Below are 22,106 nucleotides of genomic sequence, written 5' to 3' on the forward strand. Positions count from 1 at the left end.
AAGGAATACTGAAGGAGATCGATCGTCTATAAAAAGGAGGCAGCTCTCTAGATATAAGCCTGTATGCTCATACTCCATCTTTCTGTTCATTAGACAAAGCGATTGCTTCTAAGGAATAGCATACTGTTCTCAGTCTTTATATCTCGCTCTTCACCATGCGTGTCTCATTCATCCTTTCCTTCCTCCTGGCTGGTGCTACAGCCTTCCCAACAGCGTCCTCAAACAAAAAGAGAGCCGTTGCTGCCCAAGATGTCAACCTACTTGAAGCCCGAGACCTTCTCAACCGCAATGATCTTGAGGATGGGGATTCCTCCAGTTGTCCCCCAGCAATTCTGATCTATGCGCGTGGTAGCACAGAACCTGGCAACCTTGTTCGTTGCATGAGACCCATACTCCAGATTGTTAAAGCTAATCCAGTTAGGGAATCACGGTTGGGCCGATCCTCGCAGAGGCCATGCAGCTCGCTATCCCAGACATCTGGATACAAGGTGTTGGTGGGCCCTATACGGCTGATCTCGCGCCCAACTTTCTTCCGGAGGGGACTACTGATGCCTCCATTGATGAAGCTAAAAGGCTGTTCCAAATGGCCCACGATAAGTGCCCAGATACGCCCGTCGTGACGGCTGGTTATAGGCAAGTAATTCTCTTCATCAATTTACTGTTTCTTTGCTCATTCTGTCCATTAAACAGTCAAGGCACGGTTGTCGTCGGATATGCATTGAGTGAACTCGAAGGCGCGGTCCAGAATCAAGTTGTTGGGGCTGCCTTGTTTGGATATACCAAGAACGAGCAGCTCGGGGGCCGTATCCCCAACTATCCTACAGACAAAACTAAGATCTTCTGTCTGCCTACGGATCTAGTGTGTGACGGAACTTTGTTCATTCTTCCTGCTCATTTTCTATACGGTGCTGATGCGGCGGGTCCCGGTGCGGAATTCTTGGTTGGGCAGATTAATGAGTAGAAGGTTTTTTAACAGCTATTGCAGTCCTCCTCTATGATAGAGGCGAGATGGCAAGAATGGGTGTATCATCAGAAGATGGAGAGATGAGTGATGGACTTGGAGGAGACAGAGAATCAAGTACAGCAACGTGCATAAAGTTTATTTATGCTCCCCTTTCGTCGTCATGTATGTATTGCCGCAAACACTATGTTAGAAGAGCCCGTCCGATGCACCCGGCTCTAGCGTAGTGACCTTGGAACTTGTCTCTTTCTCCATCGCTTCCGTAGCGGGTGCTAATTCTAACCGCTTTGGTGAGATCGGCCCCGATGTGGTGTTATGCCGTCGGCCCAGCCAACGCACTACACCATTACCGAAAGTGACGTTAAGATAAAAGTGAGATGTCACATAAATGTTGAGATTTCGGAAATGGGATGCTCAATTCCACACTTGTCTATCTGTCGCTTATACAATTAGACTACTGCGGCATCCATCATGGCCACATCCAAGTTTCTTCCTGGCGAGGAAAATAAAGGAGAAATTCGAGTCGCAATCATTGGTGCAGGTCTCGCTGGACTTGCTGTCGCCAACGGTTTACTGAAGGACCCACATGAGAGTTGATGTCCAGATCTTCGAACGAGACACGATTGCATTTAGCTCAGAGCGGGGCGGCTATTAGCTTCGCATCGGCCTCAGTGGCCTGAATGCCATCAAGAAAGTGTCCAGCCCTGAAGTATGGCCCAAAGTCCGCAAGGTCTGGTCCAAAGACAAAGAGACGGTGCCTACGCTTGTTCACCCTGTTACCTTCAAGGCTCTCCTACGACTAGGCGAGCACAAGAGGTATCCCCTGAGCCGTTCCTTGCCAAGACTCGGACTTCGTCTTACGTTGCTGGAGCCGATGCTCGCCCAAGTGAGGCTTCACTTCAGTCATAATTTCCAGCGCTTTTAACTCATTTTGGGTGAAAGATGTGGTGCGCGGCTGCATTTCAATGGTCACGACCCAGAGGACGGCGACATTCTCGTAGCAGCAGACGGCAGCAGCAGCCAGGTCTTTATCGGCCAGAAAGTGTTGACGATTTGCAGCGATTCTTTGATAAGTACATGCTCAACAATGACAATGGCTGGGAAAAGACACCTCGCGTTCGATACACGCTTCTGGGCGAGCCCAAGCATAATCCACATGCCGGCTGATGAGTAACCACCAGCAAAGGTCAGGTACGAAACCTTCCTTAATGCGGCCAGTGGAAGTCTAGGGCACAGCAAGCCTTTGACTGAGAGCGTGCTCGAGTACCAAGCGGATTCGCCCTCTGACAATGGATGCTCGTTCGCCTACACCTTCAAGGAGTACACCGAGTTCTGTGGTATCTCCAAGGCCAGAGTAGTCATGTCGACACCAGATCATGAAAATATGGTAATTCTCTTCCCCTCAGGCCTCCTATGTGTGTACTTGAACATATTTGTCCCCAACCCAATTCTCTCAGGACGTGTACGTCGCGCTACGTAAACTTGACAAAGGCAGAAGAGACTTGTCGCATAAGAACATCACCATGGAAGACCTCCCAGAGAGTACAATAGTCGAAGATATTCCGAGGCATAATGTCTAGTAAGATTCAACTGCTTCCAATATATCAATCGCCTCCGGTAGTAACAAACCTTGCACAGGCGGTACATCGGACCCAACGGTCGTCTTCGTGCATCGCATCGCGCCATCATATATGAGTCGCTTGAAGACCGTGGCCCAGATGAATACGAGAAGCTAATAGAACCCGCGTACGTATATCATCCACATACAGCAACACAACCATTGCGCCGCGATCAAATTGTCGAGCTCGACATTAGTCTCTGGCCCGGGGGTATAATCTTTGATCCTGGAGAGTCCATGAGGCTTGAATTTGCGGGCCAGGGCCAAATTCTACAGGATCTTGATAGTGTGAATGAGCATCTGGTGAATTACAACGTTGGGCGGCATAGGCCGCATACAGGTGGGGAGTATGAGTATCAGCTCTTGGTGAACCTGTGGAGGAGCGGTCAGGAAGATGATATTACTGAGAGGGCTTAGGCTGGGTGTTGCAATGGTACACTATCGATCGCAAAACATGGTAGATGAGATAGGATGGCATAGGTTTCATTGACTGACTTTTGTGTATTAAGTCGTGTAGGCGAATTAGCTGATCTTAGCAACCCGCATAACTGCAGTTGGCATTGTCATTACGTAGTCCTCAATCTACGGAGCCATATCTGAAAGGAACTGCCCTGAATACATGTAGATTTTGCGTGTATTTCATGCTCATACACATCTTAGCACGACCGTCGATAACACTGTCACTGAGTACTGGCTATAGGTAAAGCTATCAAGGCATGGAACAGCGTGGCACTGTATACAGGTGTCTATAAGGCTAAGCTTTAGTCTGGCCTTGTGTTGTTGTGATCATTCTGCTTGACATTCCTCGCACTGGTCTAGATTCATGCCCGCTATGTCTGGTATGTGACTACCAGACGTACCGTTTGACGCCTGGAAGCGGACACACAGACTTCTCCCCAGTCGTCCCTACCTCAGGCACATGATTGCTAGAATGGTACCTAGCAGCGAAGGAGATGGTCTCTGCGGAAAAGCTGGACTTCTTCGCATATTTCCACGCTTATTCTCGGTATATCATTCCGATCGTCTTAGTTGTGTATGCCCCTGAGGAGAAGGAGCAGGCAAACGAACTCTGCCAGAAACTCATTGATGATGCTGTCCATCGTGTATTCACCACACATCGAACTCACGTTGAATTTATGGATCAAATCAGAGGTCACTTCTCATTCAACGGACATGCCCTTGCCAAGCTGATTGATAGCTTCAAGGCCGTGATGGATCCTAATGGGATTCTGTCACCTGGCAAATCGGGTATTGGGGGAACCAAGTAAAGGTCATATTACTAGCAAAAACTCATATTTAAGAATTCATGAGTTCCAAGTCCTTGTTTCTCCGTCGCAGTTACACTTCCTTGCCATGGTATCATTGAAATCGATAGAAGGCATTGTATTCAGCCATAGAACCCTAACATCTCAGATCAAAGGCTCAACAGTCGATGTGAAAAGCATTTGGCCTTGCTTTCCGGTAGCCTTCTATATTCACGTATCAAAGCCCCAACCGATCTGATCACTCGACGCCCCAGCAATACGCATCAGACTCCTCGCACCATTAACAGCATTGAATCTTCCGCCCTGGAAGGCAGCGGCGGCAACTCCCATAGCAGCCCTCGTATCAACACCTTCATTTCTCGTGTTCGCATCTCCCCTCTCTAGAACCTGATTCAGAAATGCATCACCTGCCAAGCCCTCATACCGGTCCAGACAAAGCTGCTTGATGGCGGGTCCATACAAGTCCACCCATTGCTGCTCACTAACAGTGGTATAGCGCTTCTGGCCATTTGCATCAGTCAGAGAGAATGGCCATTCAGCACAGACGACTTGATACCGCTTCGTGATGAAAAAGAGGATTGGCCATGAGAAGATCCAGAGAAACGTGAGGTAGAAGATCCAGCAGATCCAGGTCGTCAGGCGCCACGTATTTAGGCGGTTGGACGAGTAGATGTCGACTGCTCGGTCGGCGACCGGGAATTCGATGGTGAGATTTCCTTTGTAGTTGGAGCTTCGGACATAGTTTTTCAGACTGTTGCGGAAGAAGGTCTCATCCATGCCAGTGACTGTTCTAGTTAAACGGAACCTGCGACTCATTAGAAAGGGCCTCAAGTCAAGAGGTGAAACATACACTTTGGTGCCAGCTGCTTTCGCACAGTATCGGTGACACCATTCCTTCAGGGTCGGCTTCGCATGACCAACTTCGATATCGCCTTTCACGCCGTCCTGACGTTTCTTCAACACCGTGCCGCGATATGTCTTCTCACCACTCTCGACAGTCTTGAGCGTCGAGTTGCCAATAGGATTTACGATGAAATTGGGATACAGATAATTCTGCAAATTCACCATGATCCTGAAGTCAGTGACTTCCTCACGCTTGCTCTTGCCATCGCTATCGCGCTTGGTTTCCTTGTGAGTTCCGGTTATGTTGATATACGGCGAAGGAGGAAACCTTGCCATGGTTCTGACCCAGTTCTCGAGAAATTCTGGATCTGCATCTGAGCGAGGATCGCGCACTGCATTCACTTCGTTGCCGATGCGAGTGCGCTTCTGACCGATGCGGTTGGAAGTGAAGGCGATGTGAGACTCGGGCTGGGTGACACCTGTTTGAAGAAGTTCTTCTTCAATGTCGGTGCTGCCGATGGGAGCCATCGCTGGAGTGCTTGAACCCAGAGTCGGTGTATCATGGTATGCAGGCGGTGGTGCGTCATCGCCGTTGAGAACGTCGTCCTCTATGTGAGCGTAAGAGGGTTCCCCCGCAGTCGTGTGAAGCGACACGGCGTCAGGGTCATCCCGATAAGGCTTTGGCGACGGAGGATTGCCCATGGTCGCGAGATTGAGTGGAAGTACCAAGAGATGGTGGGAATGCAGGCCAGTTTGAGTATTTTAGTTCCAGCTTTAGCTTAGGCAGCAGCCTTGTTGTGTTGAAAGAGGAATTGACTTGATCTCACGCGTTCACGGCACGGTTTTTGTCAGATTTCATGCCCGAATACGGATCGAGTAACCGCCGATCCGGCGATTTCCGATTTGGGGATAGCGGCTGGCTACCTTGGGGAGTCTTACAAACAATTCAGCATGGAATATTATTTTTATTAACCAACTGATTACCGAAATGATGCTAAATCTAAAAATGAACTCGTATCGTAACTGAGCCATGCGGTAATCTTGGGTGTCGTTGTTTACCAACTCATCTTGAGTGTTTCATTTGGGACCAGTCCTCCATCAAAGCCTTATCTTCCATTGGACGAATTGAAAGCTCTTAGAAATGAACATCGTAGTATTACTTTCTTTCGTCTGCATATCAGTGACGCTATGACCTGTTGTTCACTTCTACTGACTATGAGATCCCGGTCAACAAAGATTGGTGTTCAAGAAGTGTCAGGCATTTACATGTTCAGTAGTCCTGTTGCACTGGAACTCATGACACGCTGTGCGTTTTGGGTGACCAACCAATCAGTAGTTCCTACTCAGGCAAAGCATATTAGCTATAAAGCCATACAATATCCCTGGATGATGGCCATTTTTTCCATCTTTATTATTTAGAATTCAGGGTTTAAAGGTACGTTCCAACCACTCCTCAACCTAACTCCAACAGGTCTTCTTTCATCAGAACCCTCAACCCACCAGGAACAATCACTCTTAGAAACTATGTCTTCAGGTGTCCGCTTTACCTCTCTCCCTGAACCTTTCGAGGTCGGTCGAATTTGGCAGGATCTTGAAGACCTCATCTGCTCACTCCAGTCTCGACTCGAGCTTAAAGAAGAAAAGTATTCTGAACTCGCTGTTGATGTTGTCAATCGTCTTGAATCGGGTCTTCGAGGCGAAGAGCGTCAAACTCAGCTTTGCAAACTTCGTGAGTCTTGGGGGCATATTCAAACGCTGGAGCGTGAGCTGCGCTTTTACCTAAAACAGCTGAGAAGACTAGCTGAGAGTTCCATGTCAAGGATCGCCGAGCAGCTTGGGACCCTTAATGTCGATTCAATGGCTAGAGCTATCCAGGTGAGTGAGATGAGTCAGACGTGCTATGAGAGGCTTGTTGAGCCGTTGTTTGAGACAATCGTCGAGTCGCCTGATGAGCATACCTCAGACTCTTGGCAGTGAAGAACTAGTAGGGCATCCTAGATAGGGAAGCCTCCAAGTGGAGTATCAGTGTTTTGGTAATTAAAAAAGTAAGTACTTGCATTTTAGTATAAGAAGCTTAAGTACAATAAAGTTATTGAACATTAATATAAGCAGCTCGACGTTTGTGCATGTGAAATGGGGTTAGACGTGAGTATTTCCCATTGCAGATTCTCTATCTAGCGACATAGCTACAAACTAACCCAAGACTCTATACACAGGGTACTCATCCCCGACATTGACCGGCAAGATGTTGAACGTAGCATACGAATCGATATTCTCAGGCTCAAGGACAGTGAACGCATAGCCCGCAGCAGCCTGTCTCGTCGGCACCCAAAAGCTCCCCGCCGGCATCGTAATCTCCTTCTTCTTAAGCTCAGTAGTGACCTTGTTCAACACAGTGCCCTGATAAACAGTACTAGCCAACTCAATGCTCGTAACATTATAAGCCTCAACTTCGCCACGGAACTCGGAGCGAATATTCTCGACGGTAACACCGTTGAGGCGAAGACGATCAGCGGCTTCTTTCCATGCTTGTGGGAAGATGTACGCTTCGGGGCGAGAACGGGTGAGGTTGGATTTTACGGGTGTTGAGCTGAGGAATTGCACCGGGATTTCGACGAGTTTGCCGGTTGTGAGGTCGATGAAGTCCCAGGTGCGGTTGGTGTGCTGGAAGGAATCTGTAACGACTACTTCGTCTACGCCGTCGATGAATTTCTGACGTGCACCTTCGACGACTTCGTACACCTCTTCAGCTTTATCGGCGGCTGTTTGAATGATGGCTTCGATCATGGTTAATCCTGAAGCAACACGTCGCTGGAAGTGCTGGCTTCCAAGACCGATACCTCTGGTTTCAGTGAGGAAAACCATAACCTGAGTCAGCGCCAATGACACATCACCAGCTCGAGCCTGGGTATCAAGCTGGGTAAATACCAGAGGCTCCTCCCTAGCGTTTCCAGTGATATAAGGACTCCATCGCAGATTCAGCTTATCCATCGCCCCAGCAATTCTAGGCACGAAAACCTCCTCGGAGTATTCCCGAATATCCTTGTGAATGTTCAGATTCTTCATTGGATCGAATTGACCATCCACTGCTTGCGCCCACTGATCTTTGAGGCCATAAGCGCGATTGGCGCTGTATTCATGCGCGTCTACCATGACATGAGGAGCAAAGTCAATAATCAGCGCCTTGACCTCACGGGTCTGCTGACTTGCGAAACGAATGTGATCTCTGTTGGGATCGTATCCCGTTGCCAGGAACCGCTGGAAGTAAGCGACGCCATCGGGGTTGTAGCGGGGCAGGATCATGATGTCCATTTTCTCAAGGATTGACGCTGCCCATGTTGAGTTGGCGTCAAATTTGCCGAGCAGCGCGAGAAGAGCTTGGTCGCCGCCGGGTTCATTTCCGTGGACGCCACCTTGGAGGTAGACGCGGAGCTTCTCAGATGAAGATGAATTGGCCTTGATTTCAGGCTGCGACGACGTAGACAAGTAAACATAGGGAATTGAGCGGCCTTCGTCGGATTTGAAGGACGGGTTATTGTACGTCAACCAGTCATTGCGCGATGCAAGACTCTCGAGGAAGTAGTCTAGGGATGTTAGTTCATGGATGTTGAAGATGTTTTAGCAACATACTCAGACCAGCGTCGCTTGTTGGCCCGCTCGTTCCATTGTCAAAGCCAGCGGGGATGCTCTTGGGATCAAGGAAAGCAGTCGACTGAAGATCAATCTGCTTGACCTCAGGAAAGTTCTTGGCAGCTTCTTCACCGTCTTTCGTAAGAGCAACTTGATTATCGTTGTACCGAACTGCAGTGGCCAAGCCAGCGCAAACAAGGCCAACAAAAGCAGTGCGAAACGTCATTTTTCCAGTGGACCTACAGAATAAAGAAGAGACATTGGAACCAGATCATGCGGGCATTTCATCTTTTAAACAACCTTCCTAGTCCGTGACGATCATCATACATGGGGAACAAACTTCCCCGCCGATCCGCATAGCTTATCAGTAGCAAAGTTAGCCGATGATAAGCTTAAACCGTTTATAGTAGGTAGCTATGGGAATTGGCTCATTTAGCCCCGACTATGTTGCAATCAACAGCGGGGAATGGATCTGCCAAGGCTTGATGGATGAGAAATTGTTCGCCGGTCTGTGGAAAGCCGGTTTATGCGTGGGCTGTTGCTCGGCGCTTTAATTGTTTGCTGGGGCGCGATAAGATAAGATCTGAATAAGAGAAAGTCCGGGCTGGGGCTGTAAACTAGTGGGGGAAATGTGGATGTTGTAGGGTAACTTCTGCAGTTGGTTATTCACCCAGAGATGTGAGTTCGGATGATGGACCTCTAACACTTAGTAGTAAGAATTTTTTGTTTCTTCTCTGCTTTAATATCTAGCATTTATTATAATAATGCTAAGTAAGTACGTATCCTACTGTCCAATGATGAACAAGGTAACCTCTTCCATCAAAAGCAGCAAATTGGCGATTCTCTTGTACTCGCTAGTCGGCAATTACATAGCACTGAGGGTGTTGCTGCTAAGTGGTTTGCAACTACCTAACTTCAATACAGCGCCAATTTCCCCTCTACTCACTGTTTTGCTTTAATAATATTGTTAGCTAAACTAGTCAATGCGAGACAGTCAATCAACTTACGCATCTGAAAGACATAATGTAGTCCGGGTTCAGACCTTCCAATATAGATCCACACTCTCCAGGATTCTTGCTGATACTGAGCTCATTGCAGTCTGGTGCGGGATAAAATGTGCAATAGGAGTTTGTATCTAGCTTAGGCCTTGCCGAATGAGCCTTGAACAAACCCTTGCAGCCTTTTCTGTTACGTCCACCTTCGACGAAGTGGACGCAGTCCACACCGTCCATGCTGGCGCCAAAGGTGTTGCAGTCGAATTGGTCACCTTCGAGAATCTGGTACTCTGTATTGTCGTCGACTTTGCAAAAGTTTGTGTTGTCGTAGAATGTCACTGGAAGAGTTTAGTTAGAAGGACGAGAAAGGACGAAGGACCACTTACCATACCACGCTGTCACGGGCGAGGTAGCAGCAAGAGTAGCGATGGTTACAATTGAGAGCTTCATTATCGGCAAACAAAGATGCTTCTAATTAAGAAGGATGTTAAGGGTGAGACGACGAGCTAGTGGGATGGGAGTGAGAAGAACTATATAGCTTATCCACCGACACCAAAACAATCACACGTTGCATCTACAAGCCTTGTGTCATCTTGGTCCTATCATCTATTGAGTTACAAGACTTTTGTCGCCATGATTGCTTTCAGACATGGGTATATCTTGTTTGCCGAGAGCTGAAGGATGGGACCGTCGAAGCTGAGAACCAAAATAGGGCGCTGATCACGTATATTTGTCTCGAACAGGCAGCTTCCGCTGGGGGCCAAAGTGTAGACAGTCTCAGATGACTATTGATCTTCAATGGAAATTCCCTGGAAAAGTTAAATAGTGAAACGAAGGATGAAGATCCGCTCGTGGGGCTGATCCGAGCTGAGCCGGGCGGTCCGAGCCCAGAGAGAATTGTTCTCCTGCCTCGACTATGTAGACATTGATTGCATTATCAAGAGGAATACATGAACTCTATCAATGTCAGACAAACTCTCAATTGTGAAGGTGAATCTCGTCATGTGAGTGAGTCTCTGAATGCTGAGCGACCTCCAACTGCTGCCGGAGGCTGTGGATGAGCTGTTAATCGAAGATCATTATGTAATGAATGCAACACAAAAAGAAATCTGTAAAGTGACGGGATGGGCCCATGCCGTCTACCACCAATCGAGAATTAGCTAGCGAATTGCTGTGTGATGAAGAAAAGCAAGGCTGACCATCTCGGTACCTGAGTCATGCCTAAGAAGTTGACGCTGTCATGGAGCCGGGTCAGTCGCGATGGTTTACGGGTATGGTAAACGTTCAAGGAGTCAAGAAACTAACCAGACCAGTGCTGGATAAATAGTGATGTGACAAACTGATGTCTTGATATTATTAAGAACATCTCTCGTTCTGCAGATCAAAGCGACATTAACTCGAGTGAAAATGTAGTACATAGGGCAAAGATTGAAACCGTCTGACATAATCAGAAAGCTCAGACAACGTGGCCGAGTGGTTAAGGCGATGCCCTGCTATCTCTTCCGAGACATCATAGGCATTGTGTTCGCACGCGTAGGTTCGAATCCTGCCGTTGTCGATGTTTTTTTGATCTTTTCGCATTTATGATTGTATTTATCTTTTGCTAGAATTACAATCTGTTGTTGTCGCGAAAGTTGCCGACGTTTGGTTTTGGTGGCGCGGTTCAGTGCTGGGAGCGACAGCGCTGGACCCACTAAAAGCTCGCGCCTGATGCTGACTGTGACTCAGGTATGGTTACTTTGCGATTTACTAGAGTGATTCAGATAGCTTGGACCTCTTGTGTCTCTTTTGCCCGTGATAAGCATGCTGTGCATTGACTGGCAGTAATTGATACCAGCTCAGAGTTTCGTTTCCATCACGATCAAAGCTCGCTCTGACTAACGACTTTACCTACAAAGTTCACAATGACCGCTGACCACAAGCCTGCACGATCGGCAGTAATTCACCCGCGACCGTTCTATATGACAATATTGTTGACTTTGCACACGATTCAATCAACGGCTTGAAGTATGCTCCAGGAACACGAAATGAATGATTACAATCTGGTCAATAATCGAACTTCCTGTAGGTACGATGATGCGAACGTAAGCTGTAATTCGAATGGCATGTTTCAACAAATCCCATTCCGGGCGAATGGTTTAGTGGTATAATACTCCCTTAGCATGATTCAGTCTTCTGAAGAAATCTGGGAGTGGTCCAGGGTTCGATTCCCTGTTCGTCCAACTTCGGCGGTTAAATCCCGCTATTATCCTCCCTTTTTGCAGTTTCGTCCTTCAACTCTACACCTCCAGACCAGTAATGCAGATAGACAACATACTTTTTATTAAGTACAGTAAAGATGATGTAACTTCCTTATGACCAAAGAACTGTGGCACCTTTTTGGTGTGACTCCCTTGCAAGCTCAATGACCCTCAAACCATCACGTGATTGCGTTGGCTTCACTTCCAGCTTTGCCTTGCCATTAATTGCATCGGCGACATTCTCATACAATCCCATCCATCGACCTGCAAAACTTGGATATCGGCCAGAGTACTTCTTGATCTCAGGATCATACTTCTGAACTTTACCGTCGAACTCTTCGTATGTCGTGAGAATACCCCGCAGTTCATCGGATTCAACGCCAAAGCCTTCATCAAGCGGCTTGAGACCAGCAGCGATACCGTCCTCTGTTGCGCAAAAGCTATGCTTTTGGAACTAAGAAAATTTCAGTAAAATAGATTGATAAAACTCATTGATTCTCACCTTTATGAATGATCCCTTTGTTCCGCGAACGAGCTGCTTCAATTGCTGTGCCATCGGCGTCGTCACAGCTGTTTTAACGGTAACGAGCAGATCTTTCTGCACACCATCATATTGTAAAATAATAGTAAAAGAATCTTCAACTTCACTATCGGCGTCACGTTGCACGCGGAAGAACCCCGTCACTGACTTGGGGCGGCCAAAGAGGACAAGCGCCTGGTCGATGCTATGCGTACCTAGACTACTGTAAGCTAAAACATTGAAGGAAATTGTCACAGGAGACTTACCGAGACCAAAGGCCATGCCGGAGCCTGGAGTGTATTTGGCTCCCATTTTGGACAGCCACGGTGGTGACTCAAAGTCATAGTGCAGCTCAGCTTCTTTGATGTCGCCCACTGCACCTTTGTTAATGAGGTGGCGAAGGGTCTGAAAGTCTGCATCCTACCACAGGATTAGAATTCGATACAGAAGAACTAGATGTGGAGCGTACCCATCGTCGGTTCTGAAAACAAGTAAGAATGAGACCCTTCTCTTCACCCAATTTGATCACCCTATCAGCCTCTTCAGCTGAAACAGCAAAAGGCTTGTCCACAATCACTAATCTCATGTTAGTTTCATCCCAGCCCCGAGAAAGGCTACTCACCATGCTTTCCCGCGTTAAGCGCCTGCTCTGCAAAAGATGCGTGTGTATCATGCTGCGTAGCGACAACTACAAACTGAATATCTTTGTCGGCGAAGAACTCCTCGGCTGTGCGATAATGTCTGATGCCAGGAAAATCAACGGTGCAGTGCGAGCCCTTCTCAGCGGACGATGGATCGGCAGGTGCTTCTTTTCTCTGAAGAATAGCAACGACTTCGTAGTCTGGGATAGAAGTGATGAATGGCAAGTGGAAGCTCTTGGCTGAGTTGCCGTAGCCTACGACACCAACTTTGATAGGTGCCATGATTCAAGAGCTGTTTACACTACCTTTACTTTACGAGATTAAGGAGACTTCTTTTATTTGACCGATCGCTGGGACCTTCGATCTAACGTTGACTTACAAATCAACCCTCCATTTTTACCGCATCTTGTTATTCACCCGGCTATAGCGTCATTGATTGCTTGTCCCCGCATTGATTTTATCCTTGGTGGATCGGAGATGGTATCATGACACAACCCCGCTCTTCGGGGAGTATCGGTGATAGATCCGCTACTCCGCGAGAGACCAAAGAGCAGCACAAATTGCCTGAGTATATAAATCTTCGCTCTTAAACGGCCACAGGCTATTAAGCTCCGAGGTTGGATGAATTAATGCATAAGCGGATTGAATTGTCTAACGTCCCAAGGCTTTGAACACCCAACTGCCGCACTTCGGTGACCACTATCCCGAATAAATCAGTATTTGCGGGTCCGGGACAACGACTTTAAATTGACCACTCACTCCATATCGCGCATTTCTGAGACTCTGAGTAATACAGCAGTTTTCATATCATTTTTCAAAATGACCAGCTCAGCAGACTCTCTACCTCACCTGCGATGGGGCATCCTAGGTACGAGTCGCGTTCACTTCACTCTCCAAGGCTAACCGTCCATCTAGGCACAGGATGGGTCTCCTCAATGTTTCTCCGCGACCTCCTCACCACCCGCCCCGACGCCAAAGCAACACACACCATCACAGCCATCGGGTCCTCTTCCATCGAGAAAGGTACTTCATTCGTGGAGAAGCTCTGGGAGAAAGCGCCGGATAAGCCCCAACCACATGTCTACGCGGACTATCAGGGTGTTTATGATGATCCAAATGTGGATATTGTATACATCGGAACGCCGCACTCACTGCACAGGATGAACTGCCTTGATGCTATCGCAGCGGGAAAGCATATTCTGTGCGAGAAGCCTTTTACGATTAATGCGAAGGAAGCAAAGGATATTGTTGATGCGGCGAGGAAGAGGGGTGTTTTTGTTATGGAGGGTTTGTTCAGCTCCGCGTTCGATTGAGTGCTTGCTAATGTTTGTTAGCTGCCTGGGTGAGATTCTGTTCTCTGTTTGAGGCGTTGCGTGAAGAGATCATCGTCAGGAAGTCAATCGGTGAAGTGCAGCGACTTTCTATTGACTTTGGAAACAAGTTTGATCTTGGCAGCCTGCCCAACACTCATCGTCTCAAAGACCCCGCGCTTGGAGGCGGTGCTCTACTTGACATTGGATTTTACACACTAACGTTTGCTTCGATCATTCTTGGTGATTGGAAAGTTGGGAAAGATCATCCGAAACCAACAAAAGTTCTATCGTCTCTCGACATTGTGGATGGTATCGACGCAGCGAATACGGTCATTGTCGAATACCCCTCCGCCAATGGAGGTGTCAAAACAGGAGTCTGCACATCAAGCTTTCGCTATCGAAGCCCCGACGAATTCGGCTACATTCAAGGTACCAACGGAAGTATCACCCTCTTTGGTCCCGCAGTTAGTGTCCCCGGTGGATTCCGCGTCACTGAGGGAGAGCGCCCGGGACCTCCTGCAGCCGATACCCGAACCACGCGCGTGTTCAACGTGGAGCGCCACGAGGGAACGTTGGGATTCTACTGGGAAGCTGATGCTGTGGCGCAGGATATCGCAGCGGGGAAGACGGAGAGCGATGTTGTTCCGTTGGATGAGACTATTCGTTTGATGGAGTTGATGGATGACATTAGAGCTGCGAATGGGCTGAAGTATCCCCAGGATGAGAATTAAGGATGTATCGTGACTTGAAAGTTGAGGCAATCTATTAAACCGGCATTTAGTCACTCGCTATTGAGACGAATATAGTTGCAGCCAATTATAAAACGTCAAATACACGAGGGCTAATTTTCTTCATTCGTTGACTCACGCGACCACAAACGGGAACAAAAAACCTCAGTACATCAGAGTTTTCACTTCGGCGGTGACAAACCGACAATAATTGAATCTGTTTACTCAAACAGATGCAGACGCGATGCACTGTCTCGCAAACGTCAGTTGGTCTACACTGAGTCACCCGCCGAAAGCAACTGCCCATCGAAAACGCATTATCTCGTCCATGATTCCTTCCATTCCTCATTTTTCCCTCCTCCATCACCGCCTCGCTTTTGAAGACTCCAGCGAAACTTGATCTTGAACCCGATTGACTTGATTCTGTCTCTTGCGCGCGACGATGCCGGCCTCAGGATCCGGAGCCTCACTTCTCGCCGACGTTTACTTGGAAGACTGCAATCTCGGCTTCACCCCGCGATGGGACTTCCAGCCCGATCTTGACAAGATGAGAATGACGATCCAAGCGCTTTTCCATACCGACAACGTCCGCATCAAACATTTTGCTGAGGGTTGCTTCAACAAACTCTACGAAGTGCAAGTCAACGATCAGGCCCCACTGTTGCTGCGCGTGGCGCTCCCCGTCGATCCGCAGAACAAGACCATGAGCGAAGTCGCGACGATCCAATGGGTCTCCACGATCACAGACCTTCCGATCCCTAAAGTCATTCATTACGATGCGTCGCGCGACTCTCCCGTCACTTACGAATGGATCTTGATGAGCAAGCTTCCAGGCGCGCGGATGCAGGAGACATGGCGGCATCTCACCCTCCCTCAGAAAACCGACACAGTCCGCCAGATCGCGTCTTTTATAGCGTCTCTTTTTCGCCAAAGGTTCACGAGCATTGGAAATATTTACCCGCCTGTATACGCAAGCAAACTACCGAGGCCTGGCCCGATCGTGTCGACTTGCTTTTTCTACGGTCTCATCAACAAATCCGACATTAAGCGAGGACCCTTTCGGAACAGCAGCGAGTGGTTTGCTGCACGGCTTGAGGCGACCAAGAGGGATGCGACAGCGACGATGGCAAAGTGGTGTGGAAAGGGTGACCTTGCTTGCGCTGCCGTAAAGGAGATTGATAATGCTGCTCGAACGTTTGGCATCGCCGAGAGATTGCTGCATCTGATCCGGTACATTTTTCCATGTCACGCTGAAAGAGAGACTACCGTTCTTTACCACGATGATTTACATGGGAACAACATTCTTGTCGATGATACAGGCAATGTCACAGGTATTGTCGACTGGGAGTGTGTATCCATCGTTCCCTTATGGAAAGCCTGCGGCATCCCCCAATTCCTTTTCGAACAACCCCGATGGAGCGAACCTGACCGCAGGCGATACCGCCAGGACGCGAACGGCGAAATGTCAGAACTATACTACAAGCATTTACACCAGTACGAAACCACGCGCTTGCGAGATGTCTTCTTGGGAGAAATGGAGCGGCTTGACCCGCGATGGATGGACATTCATAAAAAGACACAATTGCTCAGGGACTTTGACTTTGCAGTGCAGTTTTGCGACGATGTCGCCGTTTTGAAGCATATCGTCAAGTGGGCTGAGGCCGTGGAGGCTCAAGGGGATGTTCCGAGGATGTGGGAGCTGGTATGGGCGAATGCGCTCAAGTGGTATTGAATATCCGTTCTTGAAGGTACCAGCGACAGTCAGCGAAGTGGCGATAAGGCAACTCTAGATAAATCTTGCTTGTGTATAATAATTGAAATCATTTCCATCTTGATCATGACTGCAACGTTCGGCATAGCCGGGATATTACCGTGTGACGTCTCCCGTTCGATGTCAGTTCATGCGACCGCTCGGAAGATAACGTTTACGTACTAATCACAGTCATTTATGACTAGGCTGAAACCGTTCGATCGCGATACAGACGTGAGACCGCCATTCTCACGTAAGAGCCCTCGGACGCCGGGTCGCAGCGTCTCACCAACCTGAGTAAGCCTACTATGATAACGACCACGGAGCCCACGCTCACCGCCCAGAGAGATTTCATTATCAAGCCTATACCGCGCGCCGGTATTGACGGGAGCTCGACGAGCACGGCTCTCCTGGATAGCCTATCTCAACCCGTGACACCTCGTATCAGTCATGCTCAGCCTCAGTTCCTCAGCCGTAAGCAAGGGAGTGATTGGATCAACATCCGCCCTTATCCAATTGGTCTACCTCAAGCCTGACTGTGCCCAAGAAACGCCTCTGGGCGGTCGATTGGTCTCACCTAATTCATTACCAAGTTGTACGACCGTCGGCGTAATCACGGGGTGAAGTTCTGCAATGATGGCGTTGTGATTGTGAGCCGCGGTGAGACATGACGGAGTCTAATCGTGTTAGTCATCTGTACAAAGACTCGGATTGGATCGTTGGGTGAGATTATAAGTCCTAGGGCTGAAACATTCCAGTGCCAAGACCGTGATCCTTGGCCAGCTGTAACTCGTATCGCAGCGTGGCTTGAAAATGGGAACATGATTGGATTCAATGACTGTGACGGGAACTTGGTATGTGATTGCCGTCAGAAGCTTGCATATTCGCCGATAACAGGATTGAGATGACCGCGTGACGAACGACGAGGCGTTCTTATTTAAATCCCGTCTCACAAAGCACAGAACCATTGACCCCAAACCACCAAAAAAACATTCTCAAATGGCTCTCATCGAGAGAGTATGGCACGCCTGCGTCAGTATAGTCGCATGGCTTACAATGTGGCCCACATCCCCATCCAACTCCTACCAACATCCCCTCCGTCCCAACCATCCTCACACTCACATTGAAGACCCCAGCCCTGGCTTCCCCATCTTTCATCCCCCGCCAGGTGATCATGAGTTCCTCTGCGAGTACCCCGAAATGACAGGCTTTGTGCAATGTTCAATCCCAGAGAACAGAGAATGTTGGCTGAGACATCCTGATGGGCGAGAGTTCAACATTCATACTAACTATGAGAACTTTGCGCCAAAGGGGATTATGAGGCATTATACGCTTAATATTACGGAGAGTTGGTATAATGCTGATGGGCAGAACTTTACGGAGGCGAAGTTGTTTAATGGGGAGTATCCTGGGCCTTGGCTTGAGGCTTGTTGGGGAGATGTGAGTTTACACCTTGACAATCGCGGTACCCACGTTGACTAACTATGGTACAGACGTTCAACATTACCGTCATAAACAGTATGAATAGGAATGGCACAAGTATTCACTGGCACGGTATTCGTCAGAACCAGACCATGGACATGGATGGTGTCAATGGCATCACTCAGTGTCCTATTGCGCCAGGTGATAGCTTCAGCTATATCTTCAACACGACGCAGTACGGGACGTCGTGGTATCATAGCCACTACTCTGTGCAGTATGCAGATGGTCTCCAAGGCCCCATCGTAAGCCGTTCACAACCCGCCCAAGGGATATTCCGCTAATGACCTAGACAATTCATGGCCCTCAATCTGCACCTTATGATGCCACCAAGAGGCCGCTGCTCATGACAGATTGGTGTACGTTCCTCCTAGCCCTTGTCAAATGTCCCATACTGACCAATGATACAGCTCACGAGAGCGCATTCAGACTGCTCTTCCCAGGCTCCCAATTCTCCAACAAGACCATCCTTCTCAACGGCGCAGGCAATGTCTCCCACTACGGCTACACCCCAACTCTGCCTATCCCTGATAACTATGAGTTATACTTCAACAAAACTCCAACCGACAAGCCAACTCGCCCCAAGAGATACCTGCTCCGCCTGATCAATACTTCATTTGACTCAACACTCGTCTTTTCCATTGATAACCACTGGCTTCAGATCGTCACTTCAGATTTCGTTCCCATTGAGCCGTACTTCAATACGTCGGTGTTGATAGGTATTGGACAAAGATACAACGTCATTGTTGAAGCTAATCCTCTGGGCGGTGATGTCAATGAGATTCCAGATGATGGAAACTTCTGGATAAGGACATGGGTCGCTGATGCATGCGGTATAGCCCCAGGAGGAGAAGGCTATGAAAAGACCGGTATCCTACGATACAACCACTCCGACAAAGCTCTTCCATCTTCTCAACCTTGGGTCAACATCAGCAAGGCTTGTTCTGATGAGACGTATACTTCGCTGAGACCCAAGATTCCGTGGTATATCGGCCCAGCGGCCAATGCTCAGAATGGCGAGAGGTTCAATGTTACTTTTGATCCAAACGCCAAGAATACGCCTGAGTTTCAGGAAGAGTACCCAGTCGCTACATTTGGTCTTCAAAGGCCTGGCCAGAACTTTAGACCCCTGCAGATTAATTACTCTGACCCTGTTATGTTTCACTTGGACGAACCGAGGGATACTTACCCGCCGAAGTGGGTGGTGATCCCGGAAGATTATACTGAGAAAGAATGGGTATGAGTCCAGCGCCTTCAAAATTTATTAGATAACATGACTAACTATCGTAGGTGTACTTTGTTCTCACGATAGAAGGAATCAGTGCGCGTACTGGCGCTCATCCGGTAAGTACCCAATCCCGGCGACATGAACCCCACTTAACCAGATCAGATTCACCTTCACGGCCATGACTTCGCTCTTCTGCAACAAGAAGAGAACCAAACCTACGACCCAAGCAGGCTTAACTTGAAGCTTGATAATCCACCAAGACGTGATGTCGTTCTGCTACCCCGCAATGGCTTTGTAGTGATTGCGTTCAAGGCCGATAACCCGGGTATCTGGCTGATGCACTGTCACATTGCGCGCCATGCCTCTGAAGGGTTGGCTATGCAGGTCCTAGAGAGACAGGGAGATGCGAATAAGTTGTTCCCTGTTGGATCGCCAAATATGATTGAGGCGGAGAGGGTTTGTAAGGTTTGGGAGACGTGGATGGATGGGGAGAAGGATTTCTTTGAAGGTGACTCTGGTATTTAGTTCTGGATAGACAGCAGTACACTTGGCAGATCTGTGTGCTAAACAGTTTGGCGAATCTACAAGATCTCATGGGACTACGTTCGTAAACGGGGTCACGAACCCCGAACAAGCAATCAATAGCATGCCCAGAAACACGGGCAGAAGACCGATCTCAATCCGCGTCATCCACGGCAGATGAACCTCTCCCCTCCAACCCAAAGAAACTGTCCCTGATTCGCTAGCCAAATACCTCCCAAGACGCTGGTGCTTTTCCGCCACGGCCGTCATACCGGTTTCTAGCAATTCCACCGGAAGATCTCCTACTCTATCTGCCTGTCCGCACAAGCTCCTACCACTCTAATCCCAAAATCACCAATCACAATCGTCAGATTGAGCGTTACTATCGTCATTTGCCAACCTTGTTTTTTAAACTACGCCGATCCCCCGCATCTCGTTTCCCCGTGGGGGAGTCTTGGCGTGGGAGCCGGTTTGCATAAAAACTGGCCTCTGCTTCTGTCTTTTGACTCGAGATCTTACAGAAACTCTTTGTAACTTTTGATTAGAAGTTTTTGAAGAAAATGGCGACATCAATTTCTCAAAATCCAGGTGGTCATGACCACAAACCCGATGATGCAGCGCGCAACGAGCATATTGAGCGTGCGCTTGACAACATTGAGTCGAGACAGAACGATGACGCCATATTTTCCAAGTTTCCCAAGATGGACAAGGTAGATGAGTTTGGAGCCCATGCGAAAACGGACCCGAGAGAGATTGCGCTTGTCAAGAAATTGGATAAGTACATTCTCGTAAGCATCCCAGTCCAATGATTGTTCGTTTGTTCTGACTTGTGATCTAGCCTATGCTATGGTTCATGTACCTTTTCAATTACCTCGATCGCAACGCCCTCGTCAATGCGCGGCTTAACAGCCTGGAGGAAGACCTTGGTCTTGTTGGGACGCAGTATAACACTTGCGTTTCAATTCTGTTTGTCGGGTACATGTAAGTTCAATCACCGTCACTCAAAAGAAAAATATAATTAACGGTTTCAGTGCCGGTCAAGTCCCAAGCAACATGCTAATCAACAGAGTCAAGCCATCTTGGTACATGGCGGGCTTCTGTCTCGCTTGGTCTGTCGTCAGTCTAGTGACTTTCTTGGCGAACAGTTACGGAAGCATGGTTGCGCTTCGCTTCATCCTTGGAGTGACCGAGGCACCGGTGAGTATTGCCATGTACATTCGAGAATCATGTCTGACCATGAGCAGTTTTATCCTGGAGCTTTATTCATTCTCAGCATGTTCTATACCCGCAAGGAACTTGCTGTCAGACTGGCCATCTTCTATACGGGTAACATGATAGCTAGTTCCTTTGCGGGCCTCATCGCCGCTGGAGTCTTTGCTGGTCTTGACCAAAAGCATGGTCTGGCTGGCTGGCAATGGTAAGTAGCACATTCACCATCCCTTGGCTACGCTCACCCCAATACAACAGGCTTTTTATCATCCAAGGCGCCTTATCTATCCTTACCGCCATTCTAGCATTCATCTTCCTCCCAGACCATCCCCTCACCACCCGCTGGCTCTCGGAAGAGCAACGACAGCTGGCATATAACCGCATCTACACAGATACAACAGATGTCCGCGAAAAGACAAGCGTCTGGGTCGGCCTCAAAGAATCTGCCTCTGATTGGCGCACATGGGCACTATGCCTTATGTACAATCTTCACCTCTCATCAGTCGGCTTCCAGAATTTCCTGCCAACTGTCATGAGGACTCTCACCGACAGCAACACCATCGCTTTAGTCCTGACATGCCCACCGTATCTCCTCGCCGCTGGGATTGGAATCGCTATGGCGTGGACATCGGGGCGCTGGAATGAGCGCACGCTGCACATCACCATCTGCAAATGCATCGTCATGGTCGGTTTCATCATCGCTGTCTCAACGTTGAACATAGCAGCTCGGATGTTCAGCATCTACCTCTTCGTCGGTTTCAGCTTTGGTATCAATAACATCATCCTTGCGTGGATCAGTGCAACTGTCGGACAGACGAGCGAAAAGAAAGCTGTGTCTCTTGCGATTTGTAATACCTTTGGGAATTTGGCTCATGTTTACACGGCTTATCTTTGGCCTTCTTCTGATGAGCCGCGATACACGACTGCTTGGGTTTCGAGCATTGCATTTTCGCTTGGTGTTGTTGTTATTGCGTGGGGGTTGAGGTTCCATCTGAAGAATTTGAATAAGAAGACGAGGAGGGATCATCCTGAGGTTACGAACTTTTATGTTTACTGACGAGGAGTTGTGTATATTATGCACGTTATGCAGGGCAACGTGTGGAAGCCGATAGTTATGCACCGTGCACAAATAATCTCGATTTGCAGTTAACTACCCTAAGGTAC

The 22,106-nt window shown here is 48.5% G+C and overlaps 12 protein-coding genes and 2 non-coding genes across 14 annotated transcripts; 10 read left to right on the top strand and 4 right to left on the bottom strand.

Annotated features, from left to right (window-relative positions):
• Window positions 1-155: 155 nt before the first annotated feature.
• Window positions 156-961, top strand: J7337_007695 (uncharacterized protein; the record flags this gene model as incomplete). Its single annotated transcript, XM_044825330.1, has 2 exons — window positions 156-371; window positions 422-961. The coding sequence occupies 2 exons, from the start codon at window positions 156-158 to the stop codon at window positions 959-961; spliced, it is 756 nt and encodes a 251-aa protein (XP_044680987.1).
• A 471-nt stretch (window positions 962-1,432) lies between these two features.
• J7337_007696 (uncharacterized protein) lies at window positions 1,433-2,996 on the top strand (the record flags this gene model as incomplete). Its single annotated transcript, XM_044825331.1, has 4 exons — window positions 1,433-1,529; window positions 1,657-1,847; window positions 2,148-2,380; window positions 2,600-2,996. 4 exons carry the CDS (start codon window positions 1,433-1,435, stop codon window positions 2,994-2,996), a joined length of 918 nt encoding a protein of 305 aa, XP_044680988.1.
• A 415-nt stretch (window positions 2,997-3,411) lies between these two features.
• J7337_007697 (uncharacterized protein) lies at window positions 3,412-3,847 on the top strand (the record flags this gene model as incomplete). Its single annotated transcript, XM_044825332.1, has 2 exons — window positions 3,412-3,418; window positions 3,522-3,847. The coding sequence occupies 2 exons, from the start codon at window positions 3,412-3,414 to the stop codon at window positions 3,845-3,847; spliced, it is 333 nt and encodes a 110-aa protein (XP_044680989.1).
• A 207-nt stretch (window positions 3,848-4,054) lies between these two features.
• Window positions 4,055-5,389, bottom strand: J7337_007698 (uncharacterized protein; the record flags this gene model as incomplete). The annotated part of the gene is made up of 2 exons (XM_044825333.1): window positions 4,055-4,634; window positions 4,695-5,389. 2 exons carry the CDS (start codon window positions 5,387-5,389, stop codon window positions 4,055-4,057), a joined length of 1,275 nt encoding a protein of 424 aa, XP_044680990.1.
• Window positions 5,390-6,211: 822 nt separating this feature from the next.
• J7337_007699 (uncharacterized protein) lies at window positions 6,212-6,664 on the top strand (the record flags this gene model as incomplete). Its single annotated transcript, XM_044825334.1, has 1 exon — window positions 6,212-6,664. One exon carries the CDS (start codon window positions 6,212-6,214, stop codon window positions 6,662-6,664), a length of 453 nt encoding a protein of 150 aa, XP_044680991.1.
• A 216-nt stretch (window positions 6,665-6,880) lies between these two features.
• On the bottom strand, window positions 6,881-8,543 carry J7337_007700 (uncharacterized protein; the record flags this gene model as incomplete). Its single annotated transcript, XM_044825335.1, has 2 exons — window positions 6,881-8,271; window positions 8,318-8,543. The coding sequence occupies 2 exons, from the start codon at window positions 8,541-8,543 to the stop codon at window positions 6,881-6,883; spliced, it is 1,617 nt and encodes a 538-aa protein (XP_044680992.1).
• Window positions 8,544-9,255: 712 nt separating this feature from the next.
• On the bottom strand, window positions 9,256-9,762 carry J7337_007701 (uncharacterized protein; the record flags this gene model as incomplete). The annotated part of the gene is made up of 3 exons (XM_044825336.1): window positions 9,256-9,270; window positions 9,325-9,650; window positions 9,699-9,762. 3 exons carry the CDS (start codon window positions 9,760-9,762, stop codon window positions 9,256-9,258), a joined length of 405 nt encoding a protein of 134 aa, XP_044680993.1.
• A 1,009-nt stretch (window positions 9,763-10,771) lies between these two features.
• On the top strand, window positions 10,772-10,870 carry J7337_007702. The gene has a single exon. It is a non-coding gene; the product is annotated as a tRNA-Ser (tRNA).
• A 569-nt stretch (window positions 10,871-11,439) lies between these two features.
• On the top strand, window positions 11,440-11,534 carry J7337_007703. Its single transcript has one exon. It is a non-coding gene; the product is annotated as a tRNA-Ala (tRNA).
• A 130-nt stretch (window positions 11,535-11,664) lies between these two features.
• Window positions 11,665-12,995, bottom strand: J7337_007704 (uncharacterized protein; the record flags this gene model as incomplete). The annotated part of the gene is made up of 5 exons (XM_044825337.1): window positions 11,665-12,006; window positions 12,055-12,287; window positions 12,339-12,492; window positions 12,542-12,648; window positions 12,695-12,995. 5 exons carry the CDS (start codon window positions 12,993-12,995, stop codon window positions 11,665-11,667), a joined length of 1,137 nt encoding a protein of 378 aa, XP_044680994.1.
• A 537-nt stretch (window positions 12,996-13,532) lies between these two features.
• Window positions 13,533-14,757, top strand: J7337_007705 (uncharacterized protein; the record flags this gene model as incomplete). Its single annotated transcript, XM_044825338.1, has 3 exons — window positions 13,533-13,581; window positions 13,629-14,000; window positions 14,048-14,757. The coding sequence occupies 3 exons, from the start codon at window positions 13,533-13,535 to the stop codon at window positions 14,755-14,757; spliced, it is 1,131 nt and encodes a 376-aa protein (XP_044680995.1).
• Window positions 14,758-15,196: 439 nt separating this feature from the next.
• On the top strand, window positions 15,197-16,486 carry J7337_007706 (uncharacterized protein; the record flags this gene model as incomplete). Its single annotated transcript, XM_044825339.1, has 1 exon — window positions 15,197-16,486. The coding sequence occupies one exon, from the start codon at window positions 15,197-15,199 to the stop codon at window positions 16,484-16,486; it is 1,290 nt and encodes a 429-aa protein (XP_044680996.1).
• A 1,502-nt stretch (window positions 16,487-17,988) lies between these two features.
• On the top strand, window positions 17,989-19,736 carry J7337_007707 (uncharacterized protein; the record flags this gene model as incomplete). Its single annotated transcript, XM_044825340.1, has 5 exons — window positions 17,989-18,228; window positions 18,276-18,342; window positions 18,394-19,220; window positions 19,274-19,327; window positions 19,374-19,736. The coding sequence occupies 5 exons, from the start codon at window positions 17,989-17,991 to the stop codon at window positions 19,734-19,736; spliced, it is 1,551 nt and encodes a 516-aa protein (XP_044680997.1).
• Window positions 19,737-20,293: 557 nt separating this feature from the next.
• Window positions 20,294-21,999, top strand: J7337_007708 (uncharacterized protein; the record flags this gene model as incomplete). Its single annotated transcript, XM_044825341.1, has 5 exons — window positions 20,294-20,521; window positions 20,572-20,714; window positions 20,765-20,930; window positions 20,978-21,150; window positions 21,201-21,999. The coding sequence occupies 5 exons, from the start codon at window positions 20,294-20,296 to the stop codon at window positions 21,997-21,999; spliced, it is 1,509 nt and encodes a 502-aa protein (XP_044680998.1).
• Window positions 22,000-22,106: the final 107 nt, after the last annotated feature.

This window comes from Fusarium musae, chromosome 5, assembly GCF_019915245.1.
Source record: "Fusarium musae strain F31 chromosome 5, whole genome shotgun sequence".
NCBI classification, from domain to species: domain Eukaryota; kingdom Fungi; phylum Ascomycota; class Sordariomycetes; order Hypocreales; family Nectriaceae; genus Fusarium; species Fusarium musae.